A 22,099-nucleotide genomic window follows, 5' to 3' on the forward strand; every position below is an offset into this window, starting at 1 on the left:
TTTTATGTCAAGGCATTAACGCAGAAGGTATGGTGCGGACGTATATATACGCACGCACACACACACTCGCAAAACCAACACAGAGGCGTTTTGTGTCTCACCTTCTGCTACTGACCTTCCCTTTGTTTACAGCGCATTGGCGGGATACTCCCTTTGATTCGGCTGCGCACACGTGACCCTCCGCCAGTTTCTGCTCTGCAGTGCTGCTGCTAAAAATAGCCTCAGCTTGCCCTGGCTCCACAGCTAGTTTACATAAGCTCTAAGGGGGGTGGGGGGTGGGGGGGTGGAGGGGGAGGGGGAGAAAAGGGAGCAATGGAGGGGTGGGGGGAGAGGAGGGGGAGCCTCAGTGAAAAGAGAGAGAGAGACAGAAAGAGAGAACGAGAGAGAGAGAGAGACAGTGAGCGATCGAGAGAGAGAGAGAGTTAGAGAGAGAGAGAGAGAGAGAGAGAGAGAGAAGGGAAGGGAAGCTATGGACGACCATGCCACAATCTCTGAGCAGGGAACCTGCAGCGCCACTGCTGTCCTCCAGCAGTCTGTGCCTTTACACTCCTGGTCAGCAGCAGAGAGTGTGTGTGTGTGTGTGTGTGTGTGTGTGAGAGAGAGAGCGAGACAGAGAGAGAAAGGTATGTGTGTATGTGCGTTTGTGCGCGCGCGCAGTCGGTACACAGTTACAGACTCGCAGATATCCGCCATTCACCAGCCTTATTCCCCACTCTGTGTCTCTGTCTGTCCTTTAAAATGGACGCACATTTTAACCCAAAAATAAAAATCTATTTATAGCTACAATTCCCCTTCTTTAAGTGGAACACAAAAATCCCATTTTCCTCAGATTTTTCCCTCCATCACTGTTAATATTATAGATTAGCCATACAAAGCTGATGATTAACAGAGTTTCATATAATCTAAAGGTGAAACAATTGGGTTAATTAGATACAAAATACAAACACCAATAATATGAAAGTTACTAAATATTTGCCCAAAAGAAAAAAAAAATGTGTTCATTCACCATCAGCAATAGTCCTAATGATCATTTTGGTTTTCAACAGCCTTTTTCCTGTGTTGTTTTTCCAATATTACTCAAATCACTGACTAAACTGCACACAGGTTGTCAGAGCTTTACAGCCCTCTGGTCTCTAGAAACAAAATAAAAACACACCAGCAGTGTGTAGCTAATCTTGTGACATGTAGCATGCTATGCTGGGCAGCTTTAGGCCCTCTTAACCATTCCCAAATGCCCAGAATAAACAATAGAGCTTTCTAGACTCAAAATCAACAACTTCCCCTCATCACTTTTCTTTTAACATTTAAAAGGCTCTAAACGGACAGCAACAAACACTCATCACTGACATTAAAATGTTACTATTAGAAAAATGTGTCTCCAGTGCCTTCAAACACATGAAGATGTGTTGCAAAATCATGTACATGGCTTTTCTGAAAAACCTTTCACACACTCCATGGCAAAGGCCTCATATAGGAATCTATATGTGTTCAACAACATCTTCTTTGGTGTAGCTTTGTGGCCTCCAGAGAGAACTAGAAAGATAGACTGAGAAAAAGAGAGGGGGGCAGAGTGAGAGAAAAAGAGAGAGAGAGGGAGAGTCCCACAGGGGGTTCAAACAACCTAAGGACAGTGGTTTGTGTAGATGGGAGTCCCACTGAGCTCCCACTGGATCAGATTCTACAGAACAGCTCAACTTCAGACAAGAAAACCACCTCTTCCTTTCACTCAGCAATGATGCTCATGTACACAGAGACTCAAACACACACACATACATACAAACACACAAACTTTCCTAGTTATTTCTTTGAATATTCCTCAGACAGCTGACCACAGGTCATCTGATTTCCACAAGTGACACAAAGGTTTTTGTTAATCTGGATTAGGGCTGCCTGATATGAAACATATACATGTATATCTATATCTATCTATATTATGTACACACAAATACGCACGATTGTGTGTACAGTATACATATTTCGTGAATATTTTAGTTAAAATTGTGATTTATTTTGCGATATGATAAATATTTGAGCTAACATGTTATTCTTAGAAGGCTAAAATTAATGATGCAGTTCTGTTTGAAACGGGGCATAAGTAAACATTAATATATATCTATATATATATATATATATATATATATATATATATATATATAGATATAGATATAGATATATATATATATGTGTGTGTGTGTGTGTATACATATGTGCGTGTGTGTGTGTGTGTGTGTGTGTGTATAAAAACATGTTAACTTGTGAAAGTGCTGTGTATTCAAAAGCGCTTTTCAGAATAAGGTTTGGTACTGTTTCACAAGGCAATTTCTAGTGTTGAAATTCAACTTGACATTCACTTTTACTGTTTCCTTGGCATTTGGTCATTATGCATTTTCATGCAGGTCCCTTGTGTTGAAACAACTTGGTTGTGTAGCCAGTGTTACCTGTCTATAACTGTCTAAGCAAAACTTCATGTTTTACATAGGACCTGAGATTGTCAGACCAAAAACACTGCCAACAAAATACTTCAGATACTTTATGGGGACACATTAACTAATCTTGACATGATACTATTTAAAATGCTGCACTACCTATAGCACTACCTGTTGGTAGGTCTTACCAAACAAATTTATAATCAACAGTCTAGGAGATAATCCTTAACTTCTGTGTCAAACAAAAACAGATAACCAATCAAAAAAGCAAATGCAGTGAAATATAAACACACAAATCACTCAAAGATGTAGTAAACAATTCATGCCTGCCTATAGCCCACAGAGTGCCTCGGTCCATGTCATTCTGCAGCCCTGCCTTGAAATGGTATGTGGATGCTAAAATGGCTAAAACATGAATATACTGTGAAACTAAATGGTGACAGAAAAAAAGCAACAGTGACATGCAGCCGGTGTATAAATATCGCTCTCTCGGGCTCTTCTGTGAACAGAAGAGGCTCCTTATTGAGGAGAGCCAGTGTTTGAGAAGCGTAGCCCTTCTGTTTCTCTAGGCCCTTCAGGGGCCGGGGCTGGCTGACAATGCTGGCCATTCTTACTGCTTTACTGCCCCAGATGACTGTGTCAGTGGCCCCCAGGCTGGTGACAGAGTCCCGTGACCACCACTACACCCCAGCCCCAACCCCGGCCCCAGCCTAGGCCAATAGCCATCCCAGCCTATGTGCCTGTCCTTAGCACCATCTCCAGCTCAGCTCCAGAACAGCTGTGATCCCACCCTAAGTCACACTGCCCCATACTGGACCAAAAACTATTATATCTACATCTCCGTTCCCAGCCCCGTTCCAAGAAAAAAAAAAAAAAAAAAAAAACCTCACCATGGGCTGGCTTAGGTAGACCCATGTTCTGCCAGACTGTTATTTTGTGCTATTAAAGCAACAAAAATGCCATAACTCTCTTTGCAATTTAAACATTTTTCATAAATGTGAATTTTTTTCCATCATAAAAGGTTGTTGTTTATGTTGAAAGGTTGATAAATCATATATACATAAAGGAAAGACAATATCTTCGAATCATTCATTTAATTTAACTGATATATCAATGCACAGACAGGAAGGACAAGTCATCGTGCTCCATGCCCATATCCCCTATTTCATGATCATTCTTGTGATATCATATAAAGGATCTAAATTACCATTAAAGGCAACTTTATTACAATTTTTGGAGCGATTGTACTTCATTTCAGAAATGCACTAAGCACAACAGTACAAAGTTCAGATGTGCTGAAGATTTCATAGGTCAAAATGTTAAAATGAAGACATGGGTTTGAACATTTTAACATATGTCTTCAAAACAGTGACCATGTTGCCAGTTTCCCTGCTCAGTGTAATGTTTTTGAGCATAGCCATGAGAGAATTCAAGATATATTCTTGTAATAAACAGCTTATAATGGTCTGTAATGATAACACCCATTTCCCAATCCATCCTAAATCGCTCTGACTTTTCCTCAATATTTGATCTTTAACCTGTCATTTAACCCCCATTAGCATCATTGACGTTAGTGTGAATGTTTATGGATGGCTACAACAATAGGAATCTGATATTTGCCCCAGCTGGAAGGGGAGTTCAGGGTGAGCCAATATTTTGTGCCTTCACATGTGTATTTATTAGGATGTGTGATATTAAGACATCTGATTGTCACTCACATTCTGCAGGACTGAGGGGATTAATACTTGAAGGTAAAACAGGATGATCATTTGGACTGGGAAAAAAAGACAGTGGACAAAAAGTATGGGTGAAACATACAGCAAGGTATGGCATTTGCAATGCTTGAGACAAATTTAGTCCAGCTTTGGTTTGGCTGTTTTTATCATTACAATGGAGAGACAAATTAATAGCATAAGCATAATACATAATGAGCAGCCTGCCCAGATGAAGTAACTCATGCAATTTTTTTTGTTTGAGATTTATTTCAGATGCTGTGACTAGGGTGCACCAATATAGTTTTTTAGGCCGGTATCAATATCTGATATATTCCTGCTCATAGCAGCCAAAACAAATGTGCATTTTTGTAAGAATCTAGTATACTGCAAAACGCCATGTTAATTTTATCCTGATGAATTGTATTAAGTGACACAACCAGACAAAAAGTTACACAATGTTACTTTTTACAGCTAAAATTAGCTGATATAGTCTGTTGATATATTGCTGAATAACTAGCTGTGATATGTGTGGCATTGAAAACCTGACTTTTTTAAAGATTATTTTTGGGCATTTCTGCTTTATTGGACAGTCACAGTGGAGAGAGACAGGAAAGACAGGGCAGAGAGAGGGGAGGATGACATGCAGCAAAGGTTAAAGGCTGGATTCAAACCCATGCCGCTGCAGCTTAGCCTTAGTATTACATGGTATGCAATCTACACCGGGCCACTGGGCCACCCCAAAAACCTGACTTTTCTTTGCAATTTGGCATTCAAAGAACAGACAACTTTCATGCTAGCAAACACAGAAAGCATGTTGGTGAACCACATGGTGCTGGCCAAACAGTCAGTGGTCTTTCAAAATGCACTAGCAGTGTCATGGTTCAGTAAACAGAGAGGTAATATTTGAGATGTAGCCCACACAATATGTTTAATACGAAATCTTCTGGAATCATTGTACTACTGATTACAAACCCTGACCCCAGCTCCATCCTACCCCTATACCTAACCCTGAGCCTCAGCCTTGTCTCTTTCCTAAGCCTCATCCTCCTCGTAGGACTACAAACCCAGCTACATTACTTATCTGATCTCATGGCCTCGTTTCTGCTTTACAACCTTGTTGTATTCCCCGACTGCAGCTCCAACCCCAGTCCCATCTAGGGCAGCTCTCCCCTGGTTCAGTGCCCGCCGCTGCCTGGCCTTGGAGCAACACACCCTCCACTAAGCAACGGACACAGGGGGAGCTCCATACCAGCCCTACCAGCTTCTAACACAGAATGACAATCGTCCTCTACAGTTAAAAATAACTCACTATATGGATTGTGTCATATTGGCTGGGTGACTGTAACGAACACAGCAAAAAAATGCAGGAGGCCCAGAAGTTAAGACTGTATTTGTGTGGAAAATTGTTTGATTTTGCCGTTGACATGTCCAAGGCATCATGATGGAACCAATTCGCCGCCGCTGAAAATAGCTCATAATCAATCAACATACATGTCTGTGCTCTTAAAATGTATAAATGTGCATTGCAGAGGGTGAATCAATGGGTGACAGGGTGACAGGATCCCAGAGCATCAATATGGACGTGCTATTTGGCATAACCAGCGCTTACCCACTGGCACCATACTTATTTCCAGTGCCTCTGTCAAATGGGCCGTCCAGCTTTAGCCCTGCTGGAAAAAAACATATCTGCCAGTGGAGCAAGGTCTGTGAAGGACGACAGACAAAAAATTGTTTTGAATGGTGGATGTACATAATCTATAACAATATATAATAACTAAGTACATTTATTCCAGTACTGTACTTCAGTAGATTTTTGAGGGACTGGTACTTTTCTTGTGTATTCCCATTTTGGGAGACTTTGTATTACTGTTTTTATTGGAGGAAGTTGCAAGTCATACAATGTATGACTTGCATTTTGCATTTTTTGCATTTTTTCAGACTCCCATTTTGTTAGTTTAAAATTTGACTCTACTACATTCCAGAGAGAAATATGGTGCTTTTTACTGCACTACAATTATCTGGTGACAGTAGTTATTAGCTATTTAGCAGAATAACATTTTACACACAAAGATGCCTTGCATTGTTAAAGTGTAAAGTAGTCAACAATATATGAAGCAGTATACTTCTAACAGTTTAACACATTAATAATTTAACACTCTGAAAGGACTGTGCTTCACAATGACTACTTTACTTTTGATTCTTGGGTACATTGTGCTGCTTATACTATATTTTTACTTAAGTAAACTCCTAAGTGCAGAAGGTGTACTTTTATTGGATTTTTTTCCCTTTATGGTATTGCTATTTTTACTTAGGTAAAAGATAAGTACTTCTTCCACCACTGATCACATTCACGTCTTAAAATATGAGATACAGCCTGTTTGCCTGTTTTATAGCAAAATATATATTACATTTGACTGCAGTTACTGTAGCATGTAGAGTTTGGTTGCAGACAGCCAATCTGTACAAACAGCCTCTTGTAGGCCAACTTCCTCTATAATTCACTTTCAGCATGACTGAGGGCCTGTAGCCACTCTTATCACATTCTTGATCCAAGATGTAGCCTACTTCACAAACTTTACATCTGTGGAAGAAAACTGCTTCAGTCCAAACAGAGAGTGAGGGAACACAGTGGCTCCTAATATGAGAGTAGGTGTGAAGAACCAGAAGTGGATGGGAGATGAAATGACAAACTCCCTGGATTGAAAACAGTCATTATAAATGGTCGTAACAACAAGAGAGGGTGTGAAGAGGCCTTTACACACGGACAGGTCTGCTGACATGTAGGACATAGTATCTGTGGACTCCCGCCCCTCCCACCCCCAACCGCTTCCAAAGAGTTCACACGGAGGTTAAGACTGAGAGAGGAAGTAAGTGAGAGGCCATGCTGTCTGACAAATTCCAGGCATCACTCAAACGCACAACACTGACAAAAGAAACATATTGAGATTTTATTTATTTATTTATTTATTTATTTATTGCTGAGTAGTGTGGTGCCAACGGGAATTTTGCAACATGTGAAATGTGAAATTCAAATCCAGCACAAAGAAACTGCTCCAAAGATTGTGGGAGAAAGAAATTGGATGCTGAAGCTCAGGTTTTGCTATTGCTGAATAAAATGGAAGATCCTGTCTGATGCACAACTTGATTTGTAGAAAAGAGATTCTGGCTGTTCAGGAGGCTATTTGACACACCTTACACTCTCCATGCTTACAAACTGCAGAATCTTTTAGATTTGGAAATTGCAATATTCAGTATCACAATTTTGTTTTATGTTTGTTGTTGTTGTTTTTTTCAGCGCTACAGCACAAACAAACTTTCCTATAGACATGAAAAAGCACTTGTGCAAGTAACACCACAACCCAAATATAATAAATGTCAAACACTGCACAATGAGGAGAAATACAGCAAATTTCTGCATATTGTAAGATAACCTCCACACACTAACAATGCGCAATTAATCAAAGTAAAACTGAAATCTCTATTTGCACATTTGCAATGGATGTAATTTTTATAATATTTTTTTCTTTCACACCCTACCAGTTGAACGTTAGTTTGATCCAAGTTTGTAGGAGACACACTGTCCATAATGCTGACTTGCTGGCCAAGCAAACAATGCCTTACCAGTTTTTAACCAATCAGAAGCCTGACAGACACTGATAGGCAGATAGCAAGGAGGGTGGAGAGGAGAAGCAAACCAATGGAGGAAGTAAATGGCAGGAGGAGGAGGAGGTTGTTGGTTACAAAGAGGATGACAACATGTATCACAAACTCTCCAGCTAAATAAATAAATAAAAACTTTTTAAAGAGCTGGGCATTTGTGGTCACATTTAATTGATCCCAACACTACACCACCAGGGGAATAGTACAGAACTGTATAGTGAGCAAGTACAAGGAAACCAGTAAAACAGTAAACCATCAATCGCCAAACTTTCATCTGAAAACTGCTAAACTATTAAAGTTTATTCATCAATTCTTGTCATCTTCCATGGTGTTACATTAATCATGTTTTCTCATGTCACTAGACAACTGTATTGTTCAGAAGTTGCTGAGGGCTTCACCTAGTTCCAGTGAAAGTTTTTTAAATAGCTCAAATGGTTTCAGTTATGATAATGTATCTTCCTTCTGATGATGTATTTCTATGCTTTTATGCACTGCATCTATGCTTTAGGCCTTGTAACGAAGAAATAAAAAATGTTAACTAAGTGTTTATCAGATCTCTATTCAAATCAAAATTGCAGTTCTACAGTACTACAATAATAGCAATGTGATTTTTTTTTTTTTTTTTTTACATTGTGTGCAGTCCTAACACACACACACACACACACACACACACACACACAAACACAGAGAGACTCAGAGCAGCAAAGACAAACACAGGCTCTGGACTGTATCAGCTCCACCTTACAGATTCATATGACTCTCTAACCATCACCTGACTCTCTCTCTCCCCTTCTTTCTATGGAAGCTGGTTTCAGGCAGGGCAACCAGGGAAGAGTTGACCCCGAAGTCAAATTTATGTTCAAGGAACGGAAGACAATCAGGAAAACAGTATAGAGACAGTTTGTCTACGTGCTATACCATCTTAAAACATCGACACTACACCCATCTCAGAGATTGCTGACAACGGGACAATATTCCTAGTCACTGATAAAGCATGCCTTTGACCGAACCCTGGGAGATAAAGGGAGCCAACCTTTGGGATGGGAGGGGACAACTTCCACCAGGCTGCGCACCATGTTGTTCATGGCCTCGTATTTACATCTGAATCCAGAGGTGAGTCAGAGAGGAAGCAGAAGGAGAGCGCTGTAATCAGTGACTCACTTTGCATATCCAAACTTCCTTTTACAGGCAAGAGAGGGGCCCACCACCATGTACAACCAGCATAGGTAGGAGCCATCCAAACACTCTGGGCCACTGTGGAAAAAGGCCATGGTTTCTATGCTTTTCCATGCTACAGTTATCAGCATTTCCTAACTATAGTACCTTAAGGAGAGTTTTGTTAGGAAACACTCTGCCATGACTCAATACAGGTTACCAAACTTGTTAGACATAGATTTGTCAATGAAACCAAAAAGTCCAGCCTTAGGGCCACTGAAATTTAGTTTATCGACACACTGAGAGTAAAATATTACAACCCCTATTAATGGAATGGCCTATCTTATACCAACCACAGCATTATTACAGCTTTATAAACCTTTGCAGCAAAAAGGTACTGCTACCAGTCCAGGCCCATCCATTTCAGCAGTTGGGTATTTCAATAAGGGCAGATCAGGCTTTGCATATTGCCATGGTGAAATGTCAAACCACTGACGTGAGGAGATATGTACGTATAATTTCCACAGGACAAACACAAGTGTCCCTTGCCATGCCACACCCAGTGTAAACATATCTGCGCCATATTCATACATTACATGACACCGGCACACACAGGAGAGCTCTCACCTCAAACACAGCATTAAGAGGACAAACTGAGCTGTAGTCTGACAATAATTTACAAGCTGTAAAAATAAAGTATCCTACCCATCATGATATCAAATAACTGATTACATAATTCAAGGTATTTATAAAGATTTTTTAACCTGTTAGTATTAAAAGCTCAGAACTAAACCATAAAATGTCTGGAATAGATGAACTCACTATTGTGCGCAGTCGATGAGCTGGTACTCATTGGACCTCTCGAAGCATGCCTTTACCCCTTCATCGTCCCACAGCTTCTTCGCATGTTCAAAGAACTCCTGTTCAAAAAGAAAGAATACTATTAAGGACCAGCCAACATATGACATACATATTGGACAACAAAGACTGAAACATACAGCATCCTGTAGTTTTGGAAAATGTATCATGAGGTGAAACCTAGGATGTCTTAAAACACACAGCTGAAGTAGTGAAACTGATGCAAACTGCACTGGGACATACACACTGCATGTACTCTGGAATGCAGCTCAGGGTAAACCCACATAAACTTAGTGAGGGAGACTTTAGTCTCCTTTTAGAGCTCATGTAAATCCTTATGCTTTAATTTCATAGAACACGTTAACTTACGTAATGCAGAAAATATACTACAGGACCTATTTCAGAGTATTACAAAAATGTCAAAACCACGCCACTTTGTGTAGACAGTATACATATGTGTTACACTGCCAGACACGCATATACATACACTGCACATATAGCAAATGCAAAGGATGTACAGCACCTGCTTGCATGCTTGTTAACACTCACACATACGATGAAACCATGATAAGGAAACTGTTTAGAAGTTTTGAAAATTGTTACCTTAGACGTAAATATGATTAACACCTGATTAAACTCATGCTGCCAGGACAAGAGGTTATTGAGCTCAATAAACCATGAAATATCCCAGAAATGTTTGGCAATATCTATATCTATATATATCTATATCCATCTATCTATCTCTGTCTAGATAGATAGATAGATAGATAGATAGATAGATAGATAGATAGATAGATATCTATATAGATATCTCTATCTCTATCTATATCTCTATCTATCTATGTATGTATATATATATCTATATATCTATATCTATATATCTATCTATATATATATAGATAGATATGTAGATATATATATAGATAGATAGATAGATATAGATAGATAGATATATATATAGATATAGATTTATTTATTTATTTTTTACATTTATTTATTCATAGAAAACTGTCTTGATGTACCTCTTTCTCTGAAACACAGTGTCACAGTTACAGTTGTGTACATTCACAGAGACCAGCTGTCCAGTACAACCACTGATCTCTACTGCAGGTCCACTAGACCAGCTGACCTGCTCAGTTCACTAGTGGCTTCTGAGGGAGAAAGGAATATTTGTATGTCACTCTCTCCACCAAGGTTTTCCAAGCTATCCAAAATTCAAAACTGGACACCTTCTGCTCCAAGCTAATGTTGATACACTGTAACTCAGCAACAATTACAACCATGTCCTTCTTTGGATAACACTACTAACAAAATTAGAGAGAAAACAATTAATTACATGGCCTAAAACCTACAAATGTTGCTAGCGTTCCTGCTGCAAAGGGAGCATCCATAAACATCATGCTGTAAATTACTGTACACAGTCTCAGTTCTTCAGCTGACTTCCTGCTCCTGGACAATGGGGAGCATTATGAGGGGAGCTCATCTTATCAATGACTTTGAGACATTTCCCAGGACTCTCTGTATGCCCTAAACAAAGATGATTGGTCTTATATCCCTCCTCGCCTCCTAGCCTGTGCACATGTTTTTCAGATGGGCCCCTCCTCTAGCCTGGAACCACCACATGACCCTCTGCACTCCGCACTTGCTCTGCGCTCAGACAGGGGAGAGGGTGAAAGTAGCCCCGAACCAGAGAGAGAGAGGGAAAGAAGGAGCCTGATAAATGATCACATGCTCCAGGAGATCTCCTCTCGGCAGATCCGGTGATTAAGTTCAACATGGAGGAATCCGCTGATCTCACAGACAGACATTGATATTTGTTTACTTTCATTTCTGATACTGTGCACATGAATATAGGCGTTGACTTTAGCACACAAATGGCCACAAGTCGGGCAGACAGGAATAACTGTGATGCTACCGTGTTAACTGCGACACCTACACAACTTCCTGTATCAAAGTATCATGATTGACATTAACTTTCTTGCACCACAGTGCTGCATTAACAATTTTTTTATTTTTACAGCCGATTCAGTGTCTTACAACAAAGCATGATACGAACGGTAACTTTGCTTGCTACAACACTGACACACCACACACACCCATGCTCTCACTCATGACTAGCAAAGGACATGGGGCCGTACTTGCCTTCTTGCCTGTATTTGCTTTCATTTCTGTTGCAGCCGTATCCTCACACCCACCTTAACTAATATCAGTAAGGGTCTAGTTAAACTGATTTCATTTTTTTGTGGTGTTAGTTGTGTAGTTCTTGCCCAATTTAAAATTCTTTACACTAGCAGACAATGGAGGACCCAAGAAACAGGGAAGGGCCTGATAATGCAAGCAAATGTTAGACTTGATGGAGGGAGGACGAGGGGTGGTGGGGTGGAAGGGGCAGAGAGGAAAAAAAGCAGAGTATGGTCCTCAGGGCTCTTTTCCACAGAGGCGTGTGACACTGGGCCTTTGAATAAATGCAGTGTGTGCTGCAGTGCCCTACAGAGGAACTGATAACACAGAGAGAGACCAGGAGGGAATTTGCTTTAACACAACTTTTTTAACTCTTTCCTGTGCTCTTCCCAGTCATACTCCACTTCCACCCCTTGTCCATCACCGACCACTGTCCGGCGTCTCAATCAGAACCGGTTCTCAAGTCTGCCTGGCGACCCAAGCAGTTTCAATGTTAACACGCGCTGGGTACATGATGTAATATTTCACTTGAATCATATAGGTCAGCCTGACAAAGTGAACAAAATGGCCTAAATCTGATTTGATGGAAACAAAAGGGAGCAGATGGGCTTTGGCCAAAGTACTCCATCTCAAGTGGGTGCCTTTACTGGAATTCCCTTGGGTAAAGTTTTGAAGTGACCTCTAGTCTTCCCTCAGAGCAAATGCACAGCTATAGCCAATAACCTTAACTCATGCACGCATAGTCAGCAAGCCAAGTTCCTCAGAAAGCCATTATCACAATTTTTATTGGATTTGAATAAAATATCTGTATTAGATAACAGCACCACAGAACAGAGACCTGACTTTCATGGGTTACTTCAGTTAAAGAGTACAGACAAATTTAGCTGAAAGAGAGCAAAAGGAAAAGGAGAGAACTGTTCGAGATTTCATCTTTCATAACATCTCTCCAAAAACAGAGCAGCCCTTCCTGCCACCCTTTGCCCCACAAACATTGCAGATCCTCAAGTAATCAATTACAGAAAAACAAACCTACTAAGGGCTGAAGCTTTTTATCATGAGAAAATCCCCAGAAAAAAATCTGCAAAACCGAACAAAAAGGGGATGCTTTAAAGTGTTTTCCTCCACAGCTGTAGTGTAGAACAAGAGCAGCACAAAGCAGGTCATGTTCCTAAAAAGAAAGTCAAAATTACAGGTTGACCCACACACCCTGACATCAAACAACACTGAATAACCTAACACACTAGCTGACAGTCACTGATGCACTCTCAGGGTTAGCTGCTGTGGGAGACTAACCCAACGCATCGATCAATAACTGTGCTTTAACACTCTGTCTTAAAACCCAATAAAAAGTAAGTCTATTCAACAATGGGTGGGGCTGGACTGAGGGAAAAAAACAACATGTACAGTACGTCTCACCTTCCAAAGCAACACAACAGGTTTTCCTATGGACTACTATCCATAGAAAAACCCAATACACCAAAAGAAAGAACACTCCACCAACTGAGTCCTCTATTGGACCAATCCTTGTCCTATTATTGGAAAAGTACTGAGAAAACAAAACCCAAAACATTAAGGGTTTGTTGCTCAGCCTAGTCCAGACTGAAAACTTCACATGAGCAAAAATATCTGTTGTAAATTAACTCTTAGTCTTGTACTAGGCTGAATTCTTGGTCAAGCAACCAGCCCTAAGAGATCACCAATGACACCCAATAGGCAATGCAATCTGTTGGATTTAGCATCAAACAGAAGAGATTGCATGTGGGCTCTAACATGTCTGATGGAGAGAAAGCTATACAGTGCTTAACAGGAGCCAGGGCTCATTTGAATTTGCTCCACTTCAGCCGACAGAGGCTGTCAGTTGGCTAGCATAGCCACCGCAGCGGCATTTGTTTCCATTTTGCATAGACAACCGTTTGTATCAGTCCTTTATTTTCCATGGGCCCTCTGTTATCCCTCGCCGCCCTGCTCAGGTTTTAAACAGGGAAAGGGTTTGAAGGTGAAGACTATGGGCTACTAAAAGTTTGGAAGCTAATTTAGATGTACTGTTGCAGAGAAAATGTTGTTTTAGTATGATATAAAGTTGTCAGTTGTTTAAATGTGTGCAGGACCAATGTTAACTACCTTACAGTAAAATCCACCCAAAAACACTTGATTATAAAGTAACTAATGACTATGTACCTTGCAATTCTGGGCTCCCTTTTCGATTGATGGTGTGTTTTTCTTATTTCTATGGATAACTTGAAAAGCACTGGTGATGTGACATCCTGGTAAGATATTTCCAGAGCAGCTACAATCATGCTTGATAGCAGAAAAATTTTCAACTGTCTAAAATATCATTTTTTGGTGTTAGTCCCTCAGAATTAAAGAGCAAGGACTTCTAGTCTCTATTTTGAACCAGTGTTAACAATTATTCAGGGAGAAATCCATCCTAGAAGAGGAAAAGATGCCAAAATCTCCATCAACAGTAGCCTCAATAGACCACAATGCAGTAGACCACAATGCAATGCAGCCATGGCTTATATTTGGCATATCTGTTGTTGGTCATCCTCTTTAACAACTTGTTTTTGTAAACTGACGTCATGGCCTGATGTGTCTCATTGTTCAGTTCTCTCCTCTCTCACTTTTTCTTGAATGGAAAACGTTCACTAACTTTCTCTCCACAAATACATATACAACACAGAGAAGCCCCCCTCCATTGGGGGTTGTCGCAAATCAATATAAGAAACCTAGAAAAATCAGCGTCTACGTCCTTCATTTGAATCAGTCGAGTAGGCAGGTTGTGGGAAAGTGGGCACACCAGAAAACATTAATAACATCACTTCATCACAAAACAACTCCTGGAATGTATTGAACATCACAGACGGATGATATATAACAGCATGAGAGCATCTGAGGGTGAATTTTTCTTTTTAGGTGAGACTTTGGAATTAATTAACTTGGCTGACCATGACATCATCTCTCCAACCGTTTAAGTTACAGTAAAACACACCGGCACATTTCAAAACGGCGCCAACAGGTGAAAGCCACAGGTTGCCACTTGGCCGTGTTCCTGCACTGCTGTATTAGATAGCATGCCTGGTGGCACTGAGTGACAATGTAGTGGTGACACTGACGACACAAGTGAAGCCTGAGACTGATGACAAGTGCAGACACTCCAAACAGAGCCATGTTGTTCCCCTTAGCCTGGCCAGGCCTGGGAACTCAACGCCGGCTCTCCCCATGGCCTGGGCCCTCACACAACACAACACAAGGCTTCAACATCACAGGCTAGTGCTGCCCTGTTCATACCCTCACAGTGGGCCCTGTCAGAAAATTAATACCTGAATCCTTTTAAGGGATATCCTTATGATGTGCTGTTAAATAAACATGCTAGGACAGAGATATAAAGAAGAAATACCATGCCAAGATGTTAAAGAGACACCACAACAACAACACTGCTTATAGGACAAAGTATGGCTATATGTAATGGTATGTATTAGGCCTGAGGTCAATGGTAGAAATCTGAGCAATAGGGCACTGAGACTAAATAACCAGAAAACCCTCTGAGCATCCAGCCCACAATGCCTAAAAATTAGCCAGTGTAAAAGCTGTTGGAATAGTCATGTGCCAGATAACAGCTCAAGGGTCAAAAACACATATGAAATTTGTTCCTCTTAATCTTCATTTATAAAGCTGAGAGAAAATAAGCTTCTGATATTGAAGAATTACATCCAGTTGCTCCAACCGATGTACTGCTTAGCAGTTTAGTTATTACATGATGAAAATAGGGACCACTGCCAATCCCACTACAGGTAACACCAAAAACGCTGATCAGTACACCAAATGGAGATAAACTCGACTCTTACTTCATACATAACAGCATAGAGTGTGAATAATTTTTGTTTACATGCCAGCTGAAAATGCAAAGAGCACTGATAATTCTGTAAATAACATCAAAAACTTCCAAGTATCAACCTACAGCTTTGTATTAGTTTTTTGTTCCTGTTTTGTGGAGTTGCATCTGTTCAGTTTAAACAAGGAAGACTTTGAAAATTATGTAAAACATTATCTGCATTTCCAACACATGACCTCGCGTTATCAGTTGGCCGATCACAACTGAAAAGAATCCCATGCTCCTCAACTTGCATTCAAATCCAAATATGTCTGCTCCAGCTAGAGTGGACTCAAACCTTGAGCAGGCACTCGAATCAACTAACTGTTGATCTCATAGAGTTGTCATTTCCATTTCTCCTTCATATTCCCGGAGGGGAAGACAATGCCTTTAGCTTCGGTTTATTAAAAAGACCCCCCCATACACATAAAAAAGAGTAAAATAAAGAAGCCTGGCAGGATTTTGTCTGCTACAGTTAAATTATATCTGAGCTCCTGAGCTGCAGCGCTAAGATATCTATTACTGGCCATGGGACCCTAAAAAACCACACATACACCACACTCTTTCTTGTTGGCACACCCACACATTTCACATGCATGCAACACATACATAGGTGACAAGAACAAAGACTAAAACAATGTATGAAGTCTTCCGTCTCCCCTTGTTTCTCTCTTACCCCCCACCCCCTCCACACACACACACATGCACACAGACTCAACTTCATGAACATCTTACCTGTGAATAGTCAAAGTCGGAGAGAGGCGCTATGCTTTTGATGTATTCGATTCTGAATTGGTCCTCTGGGTTGGCTAGCGGGACTGGGGGTATTAAAGTGCTCATCGCAGACACTATAGTCTACAAAGCAGAAGTTGGGGGAAAAAACAAGCATTAAGCAGGATAAATACAGGACAAATCAAATCATAAGCCTGTATAATCAGTGAAATGGGATTGCTGTGTTCAGTCTAAAAAAATAAAAAAGGGAAACTGAGTACAATTTCAATTAAAAGGGAGACTGATACAGATAAGACTCACCACTATGGCATCCTTCACGTTTTTCCGAATATCTTGGATTTTCTGTTTCTTTTCTCTGCATGAGAACAGGAGAGCGGTGTGAGGAAACAATTATTGAAGTGTAGACTACAGCAAACCACAAAAGATGCATCATCAGTGTGGTTTTGAGTAGGGCAGAGGTTACTGCAAGGCTTCACATTATCACTGATGCAATTAAACATACTGGTGAGGAGAATGGGGAGCAAACAGGTATGAAATGCAGGACGGGGTTCGGTAGATTGCAATGTAAAAGGACGGTAAATATTTTCTTCCCCACATATAATCTCAAAATAAATGTGGGATCAATCTCCCTAACCTCGATGATCCAGCCTACCCCTTGATAGATACTTTAAATTCATACAACATTCACAGGATATTCATACAATTACAGGACTGTGACATTGTAGGCCTGTTTAAAATAGACCACTGGTAAGATCAATGCCATGCAAGGCCTTGCAGCAAAACAAATCATCAATAGGCCTATCGAACCCAACCTATCACCCTTTCACATGAAACGGCAAACGGTGAATTTTTGGCATCTGCTGTTATATTCAAATCTCGTGTCTCGCATACTGTACCATCTAAAATAAAAAGGGAGGAAAATGGGAAGGTATATTAGCTGCTTTGCATGGGATAGTGGGCCCAACAGGCGCTGCAGTGCCTGAGGAAAATCCATTCACAGCTAATATCTGGCCTCGACAGTCTCATACATGGGAAGACAGACCACAAAAATAAGCGATGGGTAGTTTTTTGAGGCATAAATGTGTTTAAGAAATGCACTGAATAACACTCACTCTGCGTTGAAGCCGTTGACGTGTAGAATCCTCATCTGCTTCACAATGGTGCTTTTTCCGGACTCTCCCGCACCTTCGAAAATAAACCAAAAAAATAAATACATACATAAAAATATCACCCGGATAACACGACCGATAACACCCTGACAAGCGTAAAAGCCATAGAATGAGAGAAAACAACATGTTTTGGAAAACGAAGCTAGTTAATTGTAACGTTATAGGCTCTGGGGCTTCGCTTCCATCAATATCCACCCCCATGACATATTATTGCAAGCGCTGTCAAATGGGGCTACGTGTTCAGTAAACGAAAAGGGATATGGGTTACATTTCTGCAAGCCGTTACGTTTAAAAACCAACCTTACCCAGTAATAAGAGCCTGTGTGTGGCTTTATACGCTTGTCTTTCCTTCTGCAACTGTTTTTCTATTTTTTTATTTGCCTCTCGTTGTGCCTTTTCGTCGATGCGTTGATCTTCAGTCTTGCTGTTGCCTAAACAACCCATCTTCCGTCGCCCTAACCCTTCCTTGTGAAATCGTAAAAAAATGTTTAAAAAAACAATAATACCCGGGGTGATGTGGTGGTGAAAAAATACCCAAAAGGAATAGGTTTGCTGTAAAAATCTGTGCGAAGCTTCTCCGTCGGAGGGAGGAATATGTTCCCCGTTACAATTCCGCTTTAGCCGCAACCAACCGTCATCCAAACGGATTCTTGATTTGCAAACCAACGAAGAATGGCGAGCCGTTAAAAACAGAAATAATGTCAAAAAAATATAAATAGGGTGAGAGAGAGAGAGAGGGAGAGAGGGTTTTCAATTTCTGGGAATCCAGTCAACTGTTCCTATCTCGTCTCCAACCCCTCTCTTCTCTCAGTATTTTTTTTTTCTATCTGAATTTCTATCAGTATTTCTGTCTCTTTAACTCAGCACTGCCTCTCTCTGTGGCACCAGGAAGTAACCGTGAACCGTGGAGGTGGAAAACAAAACCTGCGTTAAACTGTAACGCTCTCTCAGCCCGCACTCATATCGCGTTTTATAACTTCTGTGGCAAAGGGAAGGGAGCCATTCATAACTAAATAAAAATGCCTCTCTAACCCTGATATCTTAACTAATCGACGAGGGGTGGAAACTTTACGCAGCTACACACACAGGCGTTTATGGAGGGGCTGGGTCTGTGGGGTGGCCCTGACCCAAACTGGCAACCCACGTACTGTTCCTGTGTACTGCCTGGACTTTACCTACCGTGTTTTTGTTTTTGTTGTTGTTTTTAATTGGGGTTTACTTGGTAGGGGCCCACCCAAAAATGTGCCCAGCCAAATTATGAATAGTTTACATTAATTTCAGTGTTATTCAGTGAAGGAGGAATTATGCCAAACTGAAAATCCACAAAAAGAAGATTATAGTCATAGGTTCCACTCTTATCTCTGTTATCTTGCCATGTGCAGTGTACAGTCATAAAATGCTAAATGCTAAATCAATGTTAAATCCACAGAAAAGAAAAAAAAAAACGTCTCAAATGGGGGTCCCTTAGACAGTATCTTACTAAAGATACTGTCTGGGTTTAGTGGCTAAGTGTGTGTCTATTTAGGGTTCTGTGCTATAAAAAAAATGAGACCTTCTGACCGTATCCTACAGACTTCATAACCTGCTAGGGTTCAGCTGAATCTCTTGTTTTTGTTATATCTGCTGAAGTACCGCTGAGCAAGAAACCGAACCCTTGATCCAGGGTTGTTACACTCACCTGGCTGACCTTGTGCCGCAACCAGAAGGGATAAAAGTTAAAAATTATTTTCCATTTGGAGACTCAAGAAATTGTATCAAATCATAAATAACATCATAACAAAACTATTAACCATACATACTATCCAATAGAAATATTCAAGTGATACCAAAGGAGATAAAATTAATCAGGTACGACACAGTCACTATAAATTCATTATTGAATACCACAAAGACACTATGGGTCCCTATAGGAATATAACAGGACTGTTATAGCAACGGCAGAAGGGATAAAAATAAAATACCATCAAGTACAATAACGTCACTGACCCCACTATAAATCCTTATAGGACGAGATTACTTGTTTGGGAAGCTATATATAAATGTGAGATAATGAGGTGTATAAATATTATCTTTTAAAATATAATGTTATGTTGAAAAAAATATAAAAAACTAAAATTCCTGCCCCCTAATTTTTATGTTTGATAGCAAGAGTTCCCAAAATCTGTCACAGACCCTGATAAAGATACAGTTCATACTACAGAGGCCCATTTTATAAAGGATTTGTCACAGGGCCCCTACACCTGACAATATTTCTGTTGCCTGACTGTATTACAGGTGGGGGAGATCATGGTGGAGAATGAAAACATCTGATCAGCAAAGCCGTTACGTTTTTCTCTTTGTACTAAATTAAAATGGAAAATATACTGATATTAATAATCCACACTGTGATGGGGACAGCTTGTAATCATCTCAAGGAACCGTGTGGGTTCCTGAACCCCACTTTGGCAACCAATATTCTATGATATCCACCAGTCTTAGACAAATTAATTTTCTTTTCTTTTCTTTTCTTTTCTTTCTTTTTTGCATGTATGTTGGTAATAAACAATAAAGTCGTATCCAATGCGTGTGAAAACAGGGTCAGCTCCATGAAAATTACACACTGGTTGTGCAACTTTTAGTGAAAAACTATGAGGTTAGACAAATGTTCAATGTTGTGAAAAATGCCTTATATTTTTATTAAGCCTGGTGAAGCCTCCTCTCAAGACGGACGAAAGGTGTGAGCTTGTTGAGGTTAAACTTTTCAGTGAGTAATGCTGAAACTGCCCTCAACCAAAATGTCTTATTTGTAGCTAATAGCAGTAGATACTTTCCTTAAATGACATCTCTCTCACTATGCGTGCATGCGTGAGATAGAGAATGACTTCAGTAAAGTGAGCAGGTCTCTTGCTCAACTGATAAATGAAGTGATTAGCTTATCACTGTCTTTAGGGTCATTAGAAGAGCAACTGGTAAAGCTGGGCTGTCTGGCCTTATCAGTAAGCCAGCCGGGCAACGTACTGTACACATAATCCGTAAGTTACATTTCAATAACTGTCAGGAAATAGGAAAACTCTGTATGAGTGCCATAACTGTTCAAGGAGCAACTGTGCCAACTTGCATACACATTAAGTCTTGATTTGGCTGTACAACTCATGAAACGGCTAAATTGCTTTGCTCACTCAACCTATGAAAGTCTCAAGGCATTGAATGATTCAATTCAGAACAAGAACTAAGTGCAAAATGTACTGTACACCTGCACTGCAAATGTTCACGTCACCCTGTAGCACAAGGAAACCTTCAATGATTATTAGTCATGTGTAACAATGAATGTACAGCTATTGTCAACATTATGCAAATAGCATGCAAACACTTGTTTCATGTAGTGAAAAGAGTGCAACAAAGTTGTGCAGCATGCAAATGCAGACTGGAGCCCTCACTTCATCTGTGGTGGTGGGGAAATCAAACTCCCCGTCCTCCTTCCTTCTCCTGTCTCTCCACCTTATAGATAGCAAGGTCAAAACAAGTGACTGGCCCACATCGCTCTCTAGTGGTGACAGGGAGTAAAGCATACACGCCATGGCTACTATCTCGTGCACAGCCACTGTACTGCAGCCCCTTTTGGGTGATATAAAATGAAGCTCTGTTGTTCAAATCAGCTGGCTTTATGGGAAACCTAATTGTGACAAAGTTGTTTTCCCTAATCTCTGTATGTTCTCATGTGAGTTGCAAAACACACTGATGCGGGATTTGTTTCTCCTCAGACGTACAGGCCTACATGCTGGACCTGAATTGCTCAATGGCTAGCACACAGCCAGGGTTAGCAGTTCAATTCCCACTGGGGCTGCCCATATTGAAAACTAAAACACACTCATGGTAGTGTAAGGCACTTAAGATAAAAGCATGCGTCTTCTGATATATGTACCCATGAGCCACCTATTTGGTGTAGACTCAATTACGAACTCCCAAAAATGCATCATTGCATCCAGGAAATATAACAGAAACTCTGGGAAATCATTTCCTGCAGCACTTAAGTTGGCTGTAGTAAAACAAATGGACTTTCTTGCTTGAGTTAAAGATGACAATTGCTTGTGGAAATCACAGACAATATATCAACATTTCAACGGTTATTTTTCAGTGAAGATCTTCTACATTCTTCTATTGGTAACCCAGATTCTCTTTGAAGCATGCAAAACACACAAATATCCAAATGAACTCAGGCTAAAATTACTTCAATCCCTCACATTCTGAAGCTAGAAAGGACAAAGTAGAAGGTAGAGGGTCTTGATCAAGCTACAGGGTAAATTAAGCGGTAAGCAAATCCTGAAGGGGGAAAAAAAAAAAACATAGTCCAAT

General features: G+C 40.4%; 1 protein-coding gene across 2 annotated transcripts in view; it reads right to left on the bottom strand.

Annotated features, from left to right (window-relative positions):
• Positions 1–22,099, bottom strand: part of gnal2 (guanine nucleotide binding protein (G protein), alpha activating activity polypeptide, olfactory type 2) — a 41,557-nt gene that overhangs the window by 15,667 nt on the left and 3,791 nt on the right. The window contains exons 1-5 of one of the 2 annotated variants that reach the window (XM_030074405.1): positions 18,073–18,512; positions 17,711–17,783; positions 16,899–16,953; positions 16,602–16,721; positions 9,779–9,876 (exon numbers count right to left, since the gene is read on the bottom strand). In XM_030074405.1, coding sequence (XP_029930265.1) covers positions 9,779–9,876; positions 16,602–16,721; positions 16,899–16,953; positions 17,711–17,783; positions 18,073–18,211 — 485 coding nt within the window. In that variant the 5' untranslated portion in view covers positions 18,212–18,512. Of the gene's footprint in view, positions 1–9,778; positions 9,877–16,601; positions 16,722–16,898; positions 16,954–17,710; positions 17,784–18,072; positions 18,513–22,099 lie in introns of those variants that run through there. The other variant, XM_030074404.1, reaches the window with a different exon arrangement.

The sequence above is a fragment of the Myripristis murdjan genome, chromosome 17 (assembly GCF_902150065.1).
Source record: "Myripristis murdjan chromosome 17, fMyrMur1.1, whole genome shotgun sequence".
Taxonomy (NCBI): Eukaryota; Metazoa; Chordata; class Actinopteri; order Holocentriformes; family Holocentridae; genus Myripristis; species Myripristis murdjan.